Raw genomic sequence first — 20,222 nt, forward strand, 5'->3', positions numbered from 1 at the left:
TTAAATAAATTAAAGTGAAAACCAAAAATGTGAAAATCTAATTCAAAATCTTAACAAAAATATAACAGTATATAATTGATACTTAAATAACACTGCCTTTGACCAGACTGCAAATTGTAATTTTATATATTAACATATCAGTTGGAAAAAAACTGGGATGAAGATCTTTTTTAGTTGCTATGGATACCTCAGCTGAGTCATGCTAATTATAATTTTTTTTTTTCTTGTCAGAAAGACCTGCTACGTAGTTATAAATTATAATGATATCATTCTACCAGCAGAGGGGGCTGCTGAATACACTGCACTGTATTGGAAGAAAGAGAGAGAGAGAGAGAGGGAAGTATTGTAAATGTCCATTATTCAGCAAATAACAAGTCGGCATTAAAATGAAATTTCCACCTATTTAATAAATTATAGTTATAGCTGTTATCTTATTATTCATCCATGCATGTCTCATTTTACACAACGTTAAAGCTTTAGAAATACTGGAACACAGTATAGTACACATAGATTTATGTGAGCCATACATTGATTATAATGCAACATGCAAATTTTTGGGGGGTGAAATAAACCTTAAGCAAGTATTTAGTGCCAAATACTTAAACACAGAAACACAACCATTGTGTTTTTTTAGTATAAATGTGTGCAGTGATTTGTGTATGCAAGTGACTAAGTCTAAGGCGCTGTCCTTCGATGCCATTTTCTGCAGCGTTGTTCTGTTACGTCTGGGCATCCAGCAGAGCACACATGCAGACGCACATATTTCCCTTATCATCCTCACTCTATTTGTCAGTTGACCTGTTGGCAGTTACTATGGTTTCGCATTTGTAGGTTATATCTGTGCTGTTTCCATGGTTACACATATTCATCTCACACACACATACACACTGCTACATGCTCAGCATCTGGTCTCCAGTGAAAGCTTTTAGCATCAGCACACTAATAACCTGTAATGGTCATACCTCTTTTGCTTTTACTGTGTGTCGATTAAAGAGCTGCAGAATTCTCTTCAAGATCGATGCTTCCCTTAACACAGAACGGGGGAATGCCATGAGCATGCTCATTCTCAAGCTTACTAGAGCCCATATTCAGCCCCATATTAGGGGTGAGGGGAAAAATCGATTCTTGGATGCATCGCGATGTGGACGATTCTGAATCGATTCACAAATGTCAAAAATGTATTTTATAAATGTTAACTGGCAACATAATATCGACGGAATGCAAATGACTGAACTCTGAAGCATGGAGGTGCAGCACCTGGACAGTCTGTGGAGTGCACGTAAGAGACGCATGGTCAGGCACCCTCATTTGTTGAGGAGGTTTTATACGTTCCAGTATGTTCCCACAGTATATCAGACTCTTTTATCCAACAGTATCAAGGAAAATTTGATTGTTCGTAAAATGACCCCTTCAATGCTGTTTACAAAGAGCTACAGAATTGTTAGAGATGTTTGTTGAATATAAAGGTTGGTGAGAGCAATCCACACCAGTCAATAGTGATTCAGTTGGTAAGTGGACACAGTAAAATCTGGCATCATTTTATAGTATACTGAATGAAGCCAACTATGCAGTGTGCGGTTTTTAACTGCAGAATAAGAGCATCGGCATGCAGAGACAAGGGTATATTTTTGAGAAGGCATATTATTTATGGGGTAAAAATGATCAGTGCTACTGCTTATACTTCTATTTAAACTATTACTAGTAGTACTAGTAATCTTGGTGATGCTGTGAGACTAATGTGTGTGATTATACTTGTGCATCTGTGAGAATGTGTGTGTGTGTGTGTGTGTGTGTGTGTGTGTGTGTGTGTGTGTGTGTGTGTGTGTGTGAAAGACCTGGCTATTTGTCGGATCGATGTTGAGGGCATATTGGCTGTAATGAGAGCATCAATATATGAGGTGAGTCATAACAGGACACATCAACCTTTATAATAAACATACACACATACACACACAGCCGTGCGGTTCTGCCCCAGAGCATGCTGGATACTAAAGCGAGTTATTCTGTAGTACTTGCGAGGAATAGAGAAGGAGCCAGAGAGAGAGAGAGACATGTAGCCCCATTAGAGGTTATTAGTGAGGTGGATGTTAAAAGCACAGTATTTGTCCGCTGATTTCAGGGAACAGTAGATTACAGCTCTCTCTGGAGAACAGAGCACAAGGAAGCAAGTATGTGCTCCATGCACATACTTGCTTATGCAGATGAGTGGGTCAAACCCAAAATGGGTTTTTGCAGGTCTGTTCCGTGAAAAGCAGGAGAAATGCTAAAACATAATACAATAAAATAAAATAAAATAATAAAAACAAAAACAAAACACAGTTTAAAAAAAATTCTAGAAATATGACCCCTTTAAAAAACGAAAGAAGTGTATGCTAAGTCCTCCTTACACGTATAAGTGCCTTATTTTAAAATGCTTATGCTGTAGGGTCGTTAATGATATTTAGACAAACTGAAATGAAAATGTCTTATGATTCATCAAAAACATTAACATTAAGTGCCGTGAGGTGTGTTCCACAAAAAGAACTTTAATAAAAACCGATAATGCATTTTAATTATTATTTTGTTCCTTGAAAAGGAAAAATGTTTCCTTTCTCCTGCCTTGTTTGTTTCCATGGTTTTTGATTAATTAGCTCCACACCTGTTTCAGTTCTACTAATTAAGTTTCTGTGACTTAAGTCTTTGTTCCCCTATGTTCCTTTGTCGGATGTTTAATCATTTGGATATGTGTTTGGTTGTGCTTATTCTCTTCTTTGGATTATTAAAATAACTCTTTTTATGATTATACTGTACACCGTCATCACTTTGTTTTGCAAACCTGATCATGACACCTATAGGATTTAACTCAGAACTTTAACTGGGCCACTCTAAAACTTTACTTCTGCTTCTTTTCAGCCTTTGAAATGTTGATTTGAGTCCTGAACACCAACCTTAGCTAATGCTTGATATGCCTGCAGTTGTTCTGGGATGTTTTGGGACTTGCCAGATGAGGAGCTGCTGATCTTTTGGAGAAATTTTGTCTGGTCACCCACTTCTGGGAATACTATATTCAAAGGTAATGGCTTGCACTGTGGTTCAACAGAGGACAAGAAATGGACTATGTAAACTTCTCCAAAGTATTGTAGCTTAACTTTTCTTCAGTTGTTTCTTTAACCAGGGCATTGTAAACATGTAAAAGCTTTGTAGTAAATACTTGTCTCTAAGACGGTTCAGTATATGTCTATTTAAATTCAACAGGACTGGTTGCAGTATAGACTGTGTCTGCAATGGTCTCCTAAATCTAACTGTCAAACAATAATTATTTTTTTTCTTGATTTCAAGACTAATTCAGTTACTTTTTTTTCCCCCTCAAGGTCAGTATGGGTATTCTGTGAATTTTTCTAGTAAATAAATGAAGTTTATGTAAAATTGTCAAATGTAATGTGATAATACACAAACATCCACTGAAACCGCATTGAGGCAGTTTTGATGAATAAATATATGTATGTGTGTGTGTATATATATATATATATATATATATATATATATATATATATATATCTATATATATATATATCCATTTAGATGATAAGATATTTAAAATAAAAAAAAAAAATGATAAATGGTCCTATATAAAATTTATTTGTTTTTATTAGCAAATATGTTCATAGTGCCATCACAAACCATCATCAGCAAAGGTACTTGTACTTTTTAGGGCACTTGCATATCATGTCTTGCCTAGGGCACCAGAATCACTCTTGCATATACATGTACATAAGATGTCATGTACATCTAAAGCCAAACACAGTCTTCTTGTGTAGGCATAATCTATTTGTTCACATTTAACTGTGGCCATAATTTGGAACAGTTGCTGAGCAACAGAAGCTGTGGAGCACATTCCTTTGTCATGCATAGGAAACAAAATATATGCACTCACTATCATACACATACAGGCATGAACTATCACACACACAAACTCTGACACTTATTTCCTTATTTTTGTTTGGGGTTGATTGCACAGCAACTGTTTAAGTGTGTGTCGGTGAGGAGGCTGAGTGGTGTAAATATGCTGGAAGTGTGTATGTTCAACGGCAGACAGTTGAGCAGCCCTCCTCCGCTACACAAGGCAGTGTTACCTTGGAAACATGTCACATGACTGTGTGCTTGAGGAGGCAGTAAAGCAGCATTTAGCAAATAAAGAGAGAGGAAAATAACAGAGATAAACTGAAAAATGCTATTTTTAAATCAAAATAAATCCATTTTCTACTCTATAAAACACTTCTGTTTGATTGGGGAAAAACACATCAAGAACATATTAAGAAAAACCTTTCAGGAGACACTTGATTCACAACTATTAACACACTTTGCATGGTACTACTCGACTCTAAAACAATGTTAAATACAAATAATAAACTGCACCTAACCATATTATGTGCACAGCTGGACAGGTTGCATGACTTGCCCTCACTCTTGAAAACAAGATGCAGAAAATACAACATAAACTACTACTACTACACATTATCCATTTAAATATGTGTTCACTTGAAGTTATAATAGGCATTGTTTGTAAGATCAATTATTGGCTAACAATAGCATTAATTAATAGCATTATTTTTGCACAATAAAAACCCCTTTTTTTGCATAATAAACCCATCTCACTTTTTCATGAAATATACAAATTTTCACTTTCAACATTTATTTGTAAGGTGAAAGTCTTATATTATCCCATTAAATGAAATTAAACTGACTATTTGAAAATATTTTTAACTCCTTTTCTGTCACATTATGTTAAGTTTACTTCAGTTCCAGTCAAGTCTGTTAAGAGATCTCATTAGTTGCCATGGTTTCTGATTAGTTAATCCCTGTCCAACTGTTCCTCTCTAGTTCCCTCATTTACCTTGTGAAAGTGACATGACATTCAGCCAAGTATGGTGACCCATACTCAGAATTTGTGTTCTGCATTTAACCCATCCGAAGTGCACACACACAGAGCAGTGAACACACACACACACACACCGTGGACACACACCCAGAGCAGTGGGCAGCCATTTATGCTGCAGCACCCGGGGAACAGTAAGGGGTTCGAAATAGGGCTTAATTTAAAGACAAGTATTTTATTACTACAATTAAATTTAACCATTAAAAAGGAGTTGAGAGCAAAAAATAAACAGAAAAAAATGGAATCCAGAAATATTAAAAACGGAAAAACAGAATTTGTAAAAATATAAAATGGAATTTGGGAAAAAATAAAACTGGTTTCATAGGGCCCTAAAAAAGTAAAGTAATAAGTAGTGAAGTTACTTTTCAAACGCAGTAACTAGTAAAGTAATCTCATTACAATTTACAGAAGTAACTAGTAACTAATACATTTTTTTGAGTAACTACCCCAACACTGGTTAAATGATACATTTTGAATACTACTTTTTATCATTAAAACTGAAACTTGAAAATTTGACTGTTTTTGTTCATTTGAGAAATGCATTAAAGCACATACATCTTCATTCTTATTTTGTGGGGGGGGAAATGGAAAGTTATATATATATATAATATATGGTACTCTATATTTAGAAAATGAATGAACTCATGTTTGATTTTAATTAAAAACATTAATTTAATTAATGTTTTTGCCCTTATCTTGTATAGTCACTGATGTCTAATGTAGAATCCTGAACTGGGTGTCCTGAAGCAAAACTAGAATAAGATTAGAATATGATTTGGCAGAGCTTTTAGCTTAAATATATGGAAGAAACACACAGATCTAATACAGAACAGATCTAATAAAGAGCTCCAAACAGGAAGGAAGCCCCTGAAGGCCTTACATCAAGCTGCTCACTTTTGACCATATTCACTTTACCGGTACAGCTACAGAACTTCTTTAGAAGGGTGATGCCGCAGAACTCAGAGACAGAAAGCGGAATGACTCATGAGCGATCACCGTTGTGCTTTGAGCAAGGCACCAGGGAGATTGTCCCTGTAATAAATGTACTGTAAGCTGCTTTGGATAAAAAGGTCTGCTGAATGACCACTTCTTTCACCTAACAAGCTGCATTTCCCTTATTTCAAGTCATTCTGTCAGAGTAGGCAAAGATTTGGAGCTTGAGGGAACTGGACCTGGTTTGCTTGTCTAGTACATTTGGGGACTCTTTTACCCAGACAGGCCTGACTCAGGCAGGTGTGTGTGTGCGCGCCTGTGTGTGTGTGTGTGTGTGGATCGCAGAGCTGGCGCTCATGGCCTCATTAAACTCAGCAAGATCAATCAGTGGTAGATCATTTTATGCTTCCCTTCAAATGCTTCAAACTAATTCTGTATTCAGCAGGTTCCATTCCATTTTATAATACATATAAAATTCTCTCAAATTTCAAACATTCATTAATATAATCTATAGTTTCAGAAAATAGTCCATGTTGAATGTATAATCAAACGTTTTTCCTATACAATAAAAATCGTTGTTTGGACTATTAACATATCTTTTACATTCCACAAAAGAAGGTAAGTCATGAAGGTTTAGAGGGTAAATAATGACATATATATATATATATATATATATATCTTTATTTTCATGACTATCGAGATGGTTTAGGGGTGAGCTGCATCGCAGACAGAAGGCAAAAGGGCCAACAAGTGCTAAGCATCTCTCGGGGAACTCCTTCAAGACTGTTGGAAGACCATTTCAGGTGACTACCTCTTGAAGCTCATCAAGAGAATGCCAAGAGTGTGCAAAGCAGTAACCAAAGCAAAAGGTGGCTATTTGAAGAAACTAGAATATGACAAATTTCCAGTTGTTTCACACTTTTTTGTTCTGTATATGGGAATGTCTGGATAATGAAAACAGACTATAGACGTAATATGACATGAGGACTGGAATATGTGAGTGGAGTAACACACACAAACAATGCTCCTTTTTTCAAGCAACATTTACTCTACTGACACTACAATAAGAATCTGTCTCCACAAGACACCAATGTTTGCTTACAAACCAAATTACTTGTAAAAGCCACAATTCAATATCACAACAAGAATTATTGTTATGTGCACCTTTTTGTGGTTTCTTGTCAATTTTATTTATAGGTACAGAAGAGAGAAGAATGTTAAATCATTGGAAGAAACATAGGGAATGTGAATGAGCGATGTTAGATGTAAACTCAAGCTGCCCAGATGAGCACCATGTCTCATGAGCTAACCACTTTCTCCACTAACTTTAATTCAGTTTGTCAAACAAGTTTGCTAAGCAAAAACAAAAACACATTATTTGGTTGGCACATATCTGAACACACACACACATACAGAGGGATTTCCCACTCTGACAGCACGCCATTTCCAATCTCACTCAGTAACACAGCAACCTGCCGGGATAAAAATGATCTGTGAATTACAGAACCGCGGAGAGTGCACACACACAGCACATGCACTCACACAAACATATTTACACATTCACGAGTGAGTGTGTTAAAGAAAGAGACAGAGTAATTGGCCAAGAGCTGTACATACATGACATAAATGGATTTTCCCTCCCAATCCTTTAACCTTTTATCTGACTGCGAAGGTCACGCTCACACACATACACACACAAACACACACTTGCAGAGGAGGCCAACTAGAGGTGAGGAAACACCATGTGGCCTCAGAATGTTGGGTAATGCAATTTGGGGAGGAAGAGACTCTGCACCCTCTACAAATGTGTGAGGTGATACTGCCGTTACTGTTTGTTATTGCTCTGTAAAACTGCTGCTTAGGCAAAAGGAAACTGAAGTCACTGAATCACCTGATGCAAATGTGAGAAGACAAAATTTTTCTTTGACTTGAGCTCATTATGCTTAGTTGATTTGAAGCCAGAACCAGCATAGAAATGTCCAGTAATTAACCAAAAGACCTTAGCAGTGCCTTAGCAGGTCAGGTTGGACATTCTGACACAGAACGCACATTTCAAATTAGATTAACTGGCTGTAGCATTGTTTTTCAGAGAAAGGAATGTTTGGTGAAATGTGACCTGCGATTTCGCATCACATGAAGATGTGTGACCAGTAGAAGACTGCATGACCTCTCTGTACAGAAATTCAAAAATGGACGAAACGTTAATTTTAACCATAGTGCAGCATCCTATTTCATAAAATACATCTTTAAAATATTTAAAAAAAATGAATAAAAAAAGAAGCAGCATCGCAGTGTCAATGGAAACAGGAACAGATGGTACATTTGAATGCAGACACATTTATAATTTTTTTATTGTTGAGTGTGTGTATATACTGTGTATATATATATATATATATTTATAGAGAGAGAGAGAGAGAGAGAGAGAGAGTGTACAATATAATAAGACGCTTTCAACGCCATTGCAAAAGACACAGTACAAGCACATCAGAATCCATGTTGTGATAAACTGAGGGGAAACCTTGGTACCTTATGTTATATCCTGCTCCCGCCCATACTCGCAGCGACATACAAAACTTTTCAGCATGTTCAGATTCTAATGTGACTGCCCCTTAACTCCTCACCATGGACAGAATTTTCTGTCATTTATGAGTCTACATATACCCACCATTGATGGAATATTCACTATTGACTGTACACTATTACACATCTTCTGAAAGAGTAATGAACCCTGGATCAAAACATGGTGAAGCAGCAGCAGAAACAAGTTATTTCACACTGTGAGCAAATGCATATTTAAAAAAAATTGATCATCAAGCATTAAACAGAATATAAATAAAAACTGTCTAGTGTTACCAAATGAAATGTTGACCCACAAAGTGGTCAAGAATATAAAGAAAAACTCCATCTTTGTTTTGATCATCTTTCTAAATCTGATTCAAAACACACAAATTTCTAACTTTTTGTTCAAAATATTGCTTGTTTGTTTGTTTAAAGCAGAGGCTCTGTTCTTTCTTTTGACATACTGCATGTTCAGATATTCATAAAAACAATCCTCTCTAAACCAGTCACAACCACCCCCACATACCCTCTTTCTCTATGCGGGTTGAAGGACACACAGTCACCAGTTGAGGACAAACCCTGGACATTACCCTAGATGTCCAACTGACCTTCAGTTTGCATTGCATTGCAGCAACCACCTGCTACTAGACTGGTTTACTGCTAATCACTCATCATTGGCCCCCTTGAATCCTTTCAGCATGTTATTTTATTAGACATTCAGCTGAAACTTTCTTACCCAAAGCAACTTAATATATATTCACGACAAGAAGACCCCACCCAGAGCAACCCGAGATAAAGTGCTTTGCTCAAGGGTGAAATTGCGATGCAGGATCCCAGTAGCTCTCCACTTTATGAATCACCACAACAACTTTCAGATTACTAACTCAGATCTTTAACCATTAAACTGCTACCACAATCCCATTCTGAAACGCTGCAGATTGTCATATTCAACCTCCATAAATTCTCACATTATGTATTTGCTGAGCTCCCTGTGATTTAGCTGCCGGTTCAAAATTCCACTTAGAGTAACCAGTCAGTAGCCTTGGCCCCTGTTACCCACAAGCTATGATCAGACCCTATAACTCAGTTCGGCTGAAGGTTATGACATCATATTTTCAAGGTAACATAAGAGCATGGTTTCATTTAATCATCATTGCCCTGACTTACTGTACGTAGCCTGCTTCAACCATTATTTATACATGACCTGACACCTTTCCCAAAACTCATTTAATGAAGCACACGGAAAGTTTAATTAAGCCAGCGACTTTAAAGTTTTTTTGTCAATGTCTTAATCTTCAGAGTAAATCATTCTTATGCGTCAACCTGACATCTTATACAAGATAAATCTCTAATCTCCTGTGTGTTCAAGAACAGCGGGATGTTCTTTCCTGAGATATAGATTAAAAAAATTCCTGCATTCTGAGAAATGCTTTACAATTCCCTGTTGTACGTGGTGGTCACTAATCGATTGCCAAAGGCAAAGTGAGAATTCGATGCTGAAAATCAGACACATCCTGTCGAATTTTAAAGAGCAAGTATAATGGACATATGAAACCCAAACCCTCTAAGCAAATCTTCTGAACCCATACCACTATTACTATATCAATCTATTAACAAGACATTTACAAACCCTATTCCATTCTCTATTTTATTCACTACACAAATCCCCATCACATTTGTTTATTTTCTATGTAAGTTTAAATCGCCTTTGTCTTGTCAGAGACAATTTGGCTTTGACAATTTCAGCTTACACATCACACAGAGGCATAAAAAGTGTGCTGGTCAGATATGTTTTTCTCACATCCCTGAATACTCCACAAGCACCCCATCACTATGACAACTTAGGCAATTATCTAGAGGAGGTTACCAATAGTTGGCTCACCCATAGTGCAATACAGCTAATTATGCCTCTAGAGGTGCAGCCTAAAGATCAAATGATTAATTATCTAAAACATCATTCAATATATACAAAAAGTAAATATTATATATATACATACATACATACATACATACATATATATATATATATATATATATATATATAACATACTATAAATATATATTACACAATACAAAATATAGATATTAATTACAAAATTTATACAAGCTATATATGAATATATACGAGACAGTGTATAATAAAATAACTTTCAAATACATACATATATACATACATACGTATATACACTCACCTAAAGGATTATTAGTAACACCATACTAATACTGTGTTTGACTTTGGGTGGAGATCTGGTGACTGTGGGGGCCATTTTAGTACAGTGAACTCATTGTCATGTTCAAGAAACCAATCTGAAATGATTCGAGCTTTGTGACAAGGTGAATTATCCTGCTGGAAGTAGCCATCAGAGGATGGGTACATGGTGGTCATAAAGGGATGGACATGGTCAGAAACAATGCTCAGGTAGGCTGTGGCATTTAAACGATATCCAGTTGGCACTAAGGGGCGTAAAGTGTGCCAAGAATACATCCCCCACACCATTACACCACCACCAGCAGCCTGCACAGTGGTAACAAGGCATGATGGATCCATGTTCTCATTCTGTTTATTTCTCAACAGAAATCGAGACTCATCAGACCAGGCAACATTTTTCCAGTCTTCAACTGTCCAATTTTGGTGAGCTCGTGCAAATTGTAGCCTCTTTTTCCTATTTGTAGTGGAAATGAGTACCCGGTGGGGTCTTCTGCTGTTGTAGCCCATCCGCCTCAAGGTTTTGCTTGTTGTGGCTTCACAAATGCTTTGCTGCATACCTCGGTTGTAACAAGTGGTTATTTCTGTCAAAGTTGCTCTTCTATGAGCTTGAATCAGTCGGCCCATTCTCCTCTGACCTCTGGCATCAACAAGACATTTTCACCAACAGGACTGCCCCATACTGGATGTTTTTTCCTTTTCACACCATTCTTTGTAAACCCTAGAAATGGTTGTAAAAATCCCAGTAACTGAGCAGATTGTGAAATACTAAGACCGGACCGTCTGGCACCAACAACCATGGCACGCTCAAAATTGCTGAAATTACCTTTCTTTCCCATTTTGACATTCAGTTTGGAGTTCAGGAGATTGTCTTGACCAGGACCACACCGCTAAATGCATTGAAGCAACTGCCATGTGATTGGTTGATTCGATAATTGCATTAATGAGAAATTGAACTGGTGTTCCTAATAATCCTTTAGGTGAGTGTATATATATATATATATATATATATATATATATATATATATATATATATATATATATATATAAACACACACACACAATTAAAAGATGTAAATAAAAAAAATATTTACATATGTACTATATACTACAACAAAATAAGAATCAAATATATACACAAACACATAAATATGTTACGCTATGAAATAACATTTTAATAATTATTCCAAAAATCATTTGATTGCATAATTTATATTTATTGTACACTACATAATTTTGAACCATTTTTTTACTTTTATTATTACTGCAGATTTGTTTATTTTGCTCCCCAGAGACTATACCAACAATGCTGGGATTAACAAAAGCATCAATTAAACTACAATAAAAAGGGAAGTCCCACCCTATGTTTAACAACTTAATTTAATCCTTTCTCTAGATACACTGGTAAAGTAGGGTGGAAGCAAGTTGAATTATTAACCGAAATTGTTCCCAAATGCACACAAACCACACACACAAGCCACAACACTTTTCAGCACATAAAGAGTTTTTAATTAATTATTCACATTAATATGGTGTGGACTAACCACATATGATACAAAAACCTGGTTAAAAGCCCTGATACAGTCTGAAAAAAACACACACACACATGCTGGGGAAAGGCTGTGCTGAGCTGCAGATACTGTATGATTCACATCCTGCATGAGGCATTAAGCACGGTGGACAGAAAATGGGCCGTGAATAATGTGTGTTTGTCTGTGTATAGAAAACAGGTTTAGTGTCAAGCTTGGGGCTTCAAGGGGAGTTGTTCATCTGCACTCTAATTCCCGACAAAGAACAATTTTTACTTAAACAGCATTAACATATAATCTAGCCTTTCTAGAATCACTTGTGTTTTCTATGCTGTATAATCACTGTACAAAGACTGATATCTGGACCACGGACAGCTCCACAGACCAGAGTCATTTATGTGTTTCCTATGCTGTATAATCGCTTCACAAGTACTGATATCAGGACCACGGACAGCTCCTCAGACTAGCGTATTTGTGTGTTTCCTATGCTGTATAATCGCTTCACAAGTACTGATATCAGGACCACGGACAGCTCCTCAGACTATAGTAATTTGTGTGTTTCCTATGCTGTATAATCGCTCCACAAGTACAGATATCAGGACCACGGACAGCTCCTCAGACTAGAGTAATTTAGGTGTTTCCTATGCTGTATAATCGCTTCACAAGTACTGATATCAGGACCACAGACAGTTCCACAAACCAGCGCCTGGACCTCTTTACTTCACAGCATGACATAACAATCACAGGCAGTATCTCTGGCTCTGCAATGTGCGTATGGCGCTGGTATATGACCACAAACGACTGCTATACAGCTATAAGTGCTTTGATTTCTGGTTACTCAGCTATAGGTTGTGCTCTGTTTCAGTACCATGGAGAGCTCCAGTACAAACGGGACCACATTATACACTTCAAAGTGTTCAATGCAAAAGCACAAAACTCGGGACAATTGCTTTCCTGCTCATTAAAAGATAAGCTATCATTCTCTACATAGTCCCACCACTGTAAATATGCATAAGTGGGGCCATTAAGGAGAACCTCAATAATCAGATTAGTGTTTAATCAGAATGACTCTTAGAGTGACATTTGCTCCTCTAATTTGAGTATTTTGTTACATGTGTGTATATAACAGTTACAGCCAAGAGTAAACACATAAATGGGATTTCCATGTATTTGCATTTCATTTCCTCTCTTCTTTGGGTTTATTTATCATTCATAATTAAGATCAGGGAGTTTTATGGGGCTGCATTCATTGTAAAGCCTGGAACAATGAAAAGGGCTGTTCAAATAATTTGGATTGAACTGAATTGTTGTAATTTATAATTAACTGGGCTGTTCCCTCTGTGTGTGGGCGCTTCTGGCTGTGAAATGCATCTGGGTTCACTTACACAAACGCGTGGTAGAGCAGCGCCCATCCTCGTGGTCTCTCGAGCACGTCGTAGATAAGATTCTGTATCCGTCGCTTCCTGATATTATTCCTCTTCACGGGACGTGTGTAGCCCAGGGGCGTCTTAGCGAGCAAACCGATGCTCTGCGAGCCCCGTTTGAAGTCAGGTTCTCTGCCCGAGCCGACGAGCAGCAGCGCACCGTCCCGTTCCTGCCCCGCGCACAGCTCCAGGTCTCCGGCCAGCGCACTTTTCCGCTCGCGCGAGTCCTCTGCACCGTTAGTGGCATTTCTGGACCTGATTCCCATGTTCACTGCTCTCAAGCCTCGGCGCGGCGCGTGTGGAAGTCCGGGATGGGGCGCATGCCATGATCCGGACAGGGAAAGCGCGAGCTCCTCAGTGGTCGTGGGTAATTTAAGGACCTCGTTCAGGAAGGGAGGCGCGAGGATGGGCTGTGGATTAAAAAAACAAAAAACATTCAAATCTGTCAAACGCACATGACGCTCGGTTGCCCAAACGGTCCTAGAAAGTGTATCCCGATGTGAACGGAACAGCATACAAACAAATTTCATGCAATACTGTTCACCAACGCAACATCACGACTGAATATACAGCGAGAAACAAACGAGTCGGTTCTTCTAAGTGAATCCAAATCTGCGATCTGATTCCCGAACGAATGACTCTTATGAGCCGATTCTTTTTAGTGAATTAAAGAAATACTTAAATCGGTTGCTTCTGACTGAACACGTTATTACTTTTGACACGTCCGTTTGGAAGTTAAACAAGGACCTTTCATGTGATATATTGTACTTCTATTGTAGGCTTAAGCATATGGAAACATGAATTTAAATATACACAAAATGATTTATGTAATCTATTATATTTTGTTTTACATTAAATAAGTCATTAATACATAACATATGCAACTTTTTTAATTGTATTACTTGATATAATAACGCTATACTAGGATATTAAAGTCTGTAAAAAGTAGTTAAAAGTCGGTTTTATTTACATTAAAAAATAATTCAGGAATTGTTATAGAATGTTCTGTTAAAATCTACAATGATTTAATCATTTGTGACTGCTGAAGGCATTATGCGGTAAGATTTCACTCTTTTCCTAATGTCTTCCGCAAGAACAGGCTACTAAATGAATCGTTAATGGAATGAATCGAAATGAAAAAGCGAATCGTTTAATTATTTGGGATTCCCATATGTACACAGTGGCCTGTTTAAATGCAAAAATGTGCGGTTAGAAATGACGAAGGGCTCAACAGTGCTGACAAAGAGCATCTGGTTCATACGCAACAATGCCGTGCAACAACTGCAACGCCTCGCTTCGCGCCTGCAGCCTATACCGGTATGAGCAACACACATGATGTCAGAAAGAGCAAATATAGCAGGCTTCCGCTGTCAGCTGCACACACACAAACGCACACAGAGCTGCCTTACCGAATTCTCCGTGCGACCGCATGACTGCTGATTCAAATTGTTCTCGTGCTGCCGTTGCTTGTTGAGATGAGGGAGGAGGCTCAGACGGTGCTCCAGACACAGGGGCAAGACAGAGAGCTTGTGGGCACGTGACACACTACTGACATAGCATCTCTGAGCCTCGACAACGCAATATTGTGCATGCCATCGCAACCTAAAACCACCAAGAGGCTGCTGGAGATGCTTTCACATCAATCACAAAGCGGAAGATGGTATACCTGAATTCCTTCAGGGTGGATTGCTAGTAATCTGAACCTAAACAGTGTCACAAAGTGCACATCAAAGATCAGAATTGTGTTTCTACAACAGCAGTCTGCAATCCTGGTTGTGGAGGACCACAGAGCACTGCATGTTTTGGATGTCCCTGTTACATGACACACCCAGCTCAGATCTAGGAGGATCTACAAATGAACAGATGACATAATTTAGGTTTGTTAGTGATAGAAGGTTTTAGTCTCTGCTTTAAATTATGCAAAAAGCAGAAGGTCAAATGGGTGTCCAAATATGCATTATTTATAAAACAGTAGGCAAACAATACCTAGATGATCTATTGCATTCATTGAGATTCTGTGCCAGTGGAGACTTTGTTACTCCATACTCCAGAATAAAATAAATAATAAAAAAAGCATGTTAATGGAAAAATGATAAGAGTGGTTATTTTCCATAATAGTACATTTTTATAATTTATGTCTCTCTTCAATAGCTTTTTTTAATTAGTTTTTAGTTTTTATATGAAAACAAAAAACAAGCCTTATGACATTTTAACTGACATAAATGGCTACATAGAGTACCAAGATGAAAGTTAAATCACATAGAGGGTAATTACCATGTAATTGTTGGAGGAAGTAGTCCAGACTTTATTATTTAAAATGTATAAGAATACTTAGATTTGACTAAAACATAATTGCTCTTAAGTCTGTTTGAATGGCTTTTTTTTTACACAATATACATAACCATACACAATATAAAAAATACCAAGGCATACAGTGTAATAATAATAATAATAATAATAATAATAATTAGTTTTATGGATTTAATTTAAATATAAGCTGAGATTAATACCAAAATATTGAAGTGTCGTGCACTAAGCATTCTATACAAATCTACAAAAATTGTAGGTATTATATATATATATTATACATCCCCATTAGTAAGGTTCAAATATATATATATATATATATATATATATATATATATATATATATATATATATATATATATATATGATAATGCAAAATGATGTTCAGCATAATATTATATATGGATACATTTCTACATTTCTGGTTTGGTGTTGGAGTATGTGAACCTTACTAATGGGGATGTGGAGGTACAAAAGACCAAAAAGGTTGCAAAACACTGCAATAAAGCTCCCTAAAGTGAAACTGAAATGGAGAATCCCACAGTGAGGCATTTCTCAGGATTTCATTTATCATTAATGAGATTTACACTCTCTCTGAGAATTAAGTTTCTTAGGTTTCAAATCTCACATCAGAGCAAATGAGAATATTCAGCACACACTGGGGTTTTTACAGTGCACGTGCTGTCTTAACTAAGGTTGATTCTTTTCCATTGAGTGCATACAACGACATGTTGAGAATTTGATTTATATCATTTAGGGGAGTTTTTTACATCTATGTTGGCATTTTCTTAATCTCTTGTGCAGTGGGAGTATCTAGACTGCTTTTACAGGACTAGTCAAGATGGCTGCTGAAATACACACACACGCACGCACGCACACACAAGAACAGAGATCTACAAAAATCCCATCTGTCCACAAAGCTGTAAATTCACCTTGTTAAACTCAAAATCCAGAAAGCTCTGTTTAAATAGATTGCTTTATGGGATACTCTAAGGTGACCCCAGTACTGCAGTGCATTATGGGAACATACCTGTAAATCAAAGCACAATCATGAATCTCTTTGTCTTTCTGCTTATCCAGTCACCTCTGTCATTTCAAATCCAGAATTCTCTTTTGGGATAAAGCAGTTGAAGTATGCAGGCTTTCTTAATTCCTCTTTCTGGGAACACAGCCTAAGATTACGGCTATAAATCTTCATGATTCATTAGCCATAAATTTAAGTGCTTATGACGTCAAGCAGCTAGGAGTGATACTGATAACCTCAGAAGGATAGAGAGCAGCCATAGTTCAGAGCCTGTGCCACCACCGTCTGACATACACTTCCCTCATGAAAGCAGGATCCTAAAGCTACAGAAAGAAATGGGGGGAGAGAGAACGAGCAAAGTGAGGATGAAAAAGACAGGCCGATCAATAAAAGTGAAGTAACATCAAAAATGACCTGACTGTTGAGTTAGTCTCTTGGAAAGTCAAAGCAGACACCACCTTCTCCTTGTCAGAGATTGGAGGAACAGCAGAGCCAGGGGAGATGAAGAGACTGTGGGGAGCAAAAGAAAAGAGAGCATCTTTGTCAGGGTGACTGAGGGGTTTAATAATTCAGTCTATGTCCAGCTGCTGCATTAAATAAAAATGTTTTCATTTGCAACAGTTTCAAAAACCTAAAATTCAAATTGGATACATTAGGACAATACGTCCTAATGTGAACACACACATCTGGAGCACAATTCATTTTTGGTATGCAGTTCCTAATGTAAAAAGCACATGAAGTGCAATACACTTGCAGCATATGCGAAAAGCACATGAAGTGCAGTAAACTTATATTTAAACCCATTGACTAAATTTTCACAACGCTTTTCACAAACCTTTTGAAACTTTTCAAACTCTGAACGTTTATCGAACAGGATTACAAAATACAGTATACACTGAAAATATGGAATTCACGCTGTAGTTAAAAATGTACAAATAATGAAAAATATTTTTTGCATTTATTTGAAAATACAGCAAAAACAGAAATATAGTGAAATTATAAAAATGTATATATTAATATATTTTAAAAAGTGATTTTGACAAGTGAGGCTTGACCAAGCTCTAAGGTGGATCCTTGGCTTGGCAGGCACAGGAGGAGAACTGCTGGGTTCATATTCAAAGTCTAGCTTTCTGTAATAAATGTCCACTGAAGGCGAGCTTGATAAACCCAAGTGAACCCAAGTTATTTGAAATAAACAAACTTAACAGAACATGACTTGGTGCATGAAATAATCATGAAATTAAACAGGACCATGAACTCCAAGCAAGGGAATCACACCACAAACCAGGAAACATAACCATGACTAAACTACAAAATAAAAGACTTGAAAACATGAACATAAAAGAAAACCCCAAACCCAACATGACACCATGATACATTTTTTTCAGAATGTTTTGATGAATAGAAAGTTCAGAAGAACATCATTTATATAACATTTTTAAACATTTTGTAATATTATAAATGTTTAATGTATAAATGCACTTGCTGAATAAAAGCCAATAAATAAATAAATAAATCTGAAGTATAATTATGACTCACTAAATAATCACAGTTTTGTTCTTGTTAGATGTTCTTGTTTCCATTGAAACACAAGAAACTCTCTGGATCATTTCAAATCATGACATTGTTACAACATGGATATCATCATCAAGTTTTACATAAACGTGTGGAGTTCATGCAGCTTGATGCACACTACTTAGACATTCATTGTAAACTTTTCAATTCAACTTTTCACTCAATTTTTCATGCTGATAATATAATTCATGAAGAAAAATATTGTGTTGCACAAGAAAATCAAAATATAAGCCAAGACTATTGGCCCCCAATATATATATTTTTTAGAATCTAGTTATCCTGGAAGTCATTAATTAAAAAAACTCTAAATGATGCTCTTTGATGACTCTATTCTCTGAAGCGTCTTTAAGGTGGGTTTCATAATATTTAGTCCAGCACAGCAAAGAGCTGTTTAAATGTCAGCAGCAATGTAAATCACTCATATGCTGACATGAGTTTTAATAAAGGTGGAAATTAAACCTGCACAGTCCATCTGCACATACCGAAAATTCACTCATACACACACAGAGCAGCAGGGGAAAGGACAGACACAATACTGAAGAAAAACATTCAAACACTGAGATAAGCTGTGTACCTGCTGACCCCGAGTGTGAGCTGTAAAGAATGTGCATATACTGTGATGTGTTTGATCTTTGTTGTGTGTGTGTGTGTGTGTGTTTGCGTGCGAGCTGTAAGGAGTGTGAACTATAGGGTGAGTATATCTTCTTGCTTTCCTGAAAATAGAAATACTGTAGAGAAATGAGCTCATCCGTTGGCAGTTATGTACACATCTGACCTCTTTAACACACACACACACACACACACACACACACATCAGCATTTTCCTTCATCTCCAACACATATCCTCCAATACATATAAGGGAAAAAGCAGCACAACAAACTGACTCTAAGCCTATGATTAGAAATCCTGGACTATTAATCAACTTAAACAAACATAAACACAGATCTTGAATAATAATCATTAAGCACATGCAAGTGACCAGAATCAAATTACAAATGAAGTACACTTACGGTTCTAAAGTTTAGGGTGGGTAAGATTTTAGTTTTTGAAAGAGGTCTCCAAGTCTGCATTTATTTGATAAAAAATAATTAGATAAAAAAATAAAGTAAAAACAGCAATAGGGGAGAGTGGGTTGATTTGACCCTGTGGGGAAGTTGAGCCAACCCTTGTTTTTAGACAACCAAAATTGGTGATATGACAGTGTCACATGATCTTTCAGAAATAATTCAAATAAATAATGAAAAAAAACAGCATTTATTTGAAATTAAACATTTTTGTAACAATGTAAAAGCATCTAATACATTTAATACTTAAATACAGTAATAAGTGGCATTTAAAGGTGCAGGATATTTTTTTGGACTCAAAATTATGCAGTTATGCCATGCACCAGCAGGTGACAATACATGTAAGGCTGTCTACAGTGGCATTGAAGCTGTTTATCACCTCAGAATGTTTACAAGCTAAAGACACAGTCAGCGTTGGCAGTTTAATTTCCAAAAGAAACTCATTGGTATGAAACTGAAATGAGCTGGATGATCACAATATTGTATTGTGATGAGCTGCCTTATATCTGAATTTTGTTTAATAATTAATTAATTTTGCAACATCAAAAAAAAAAAGTCTCATATTTGAAGAACCATTAAAACCTTAGATTTTTTTGCATCTTAATATCACTTGTGAAGCTTCTTTGAAACAATACGTATTGCATCAAGCACTATAAAAATAAAGGTGACATAGTATGGAAAATTA

At 36.7% G+C, this 20,222-nt stretch overlaps 1 protein-coding gene across 2 annotated transcripts in view; it reads right to left on the reverse strand.

Annotated features, from left to right (window-relative positions):
- Nucleotides 1–15,362, reverse strand: part of LOC113113741 (potassium voltage-gated channel subfamily KQT member 3-like) — a 31,173-nt gene extending 15,811 nt beyond the window's left edge. The window contains exons 1-2 of one of the 2 annotated variants that reach the window (XM_026280203.1): nt 14,976–15,362; nt 13,528–13,976 (exon numbers count right to left, since the gene is read on the reverse strand). In XM_026280203.1, coding sequence (XP_026135988.1) covers nt 13,528–13,832 — 305 coding nt within the window. In that variant the 5' untranslated portion in view covers nt 13,833–13,976; nt 14,976–15,362. Of the gene's footprint in view, nt 1–13,527; nt 14,159–14,975 lie in introns of those variants that run through there. The other variant, XM_026280196.1, reaches the window with a different exon arrangement.
- Between the last annotated feature and the right edge of the window lie 4,860 nt (nt 15,363–20,222).

Source organism: Carassius auratus, chromosome 2, assembly GCF_003368295.1.
Source record: "Carassius auratus strain Wakin chromosome 2, ASM336829v1, whole genome shotgun sequence".
Lineage (NCBI taxonomy): Eukaryota > Metazoa > Chordata > Actinopteri > Cypriniformes > Cyprinidae > Carassius > Carassius auratus.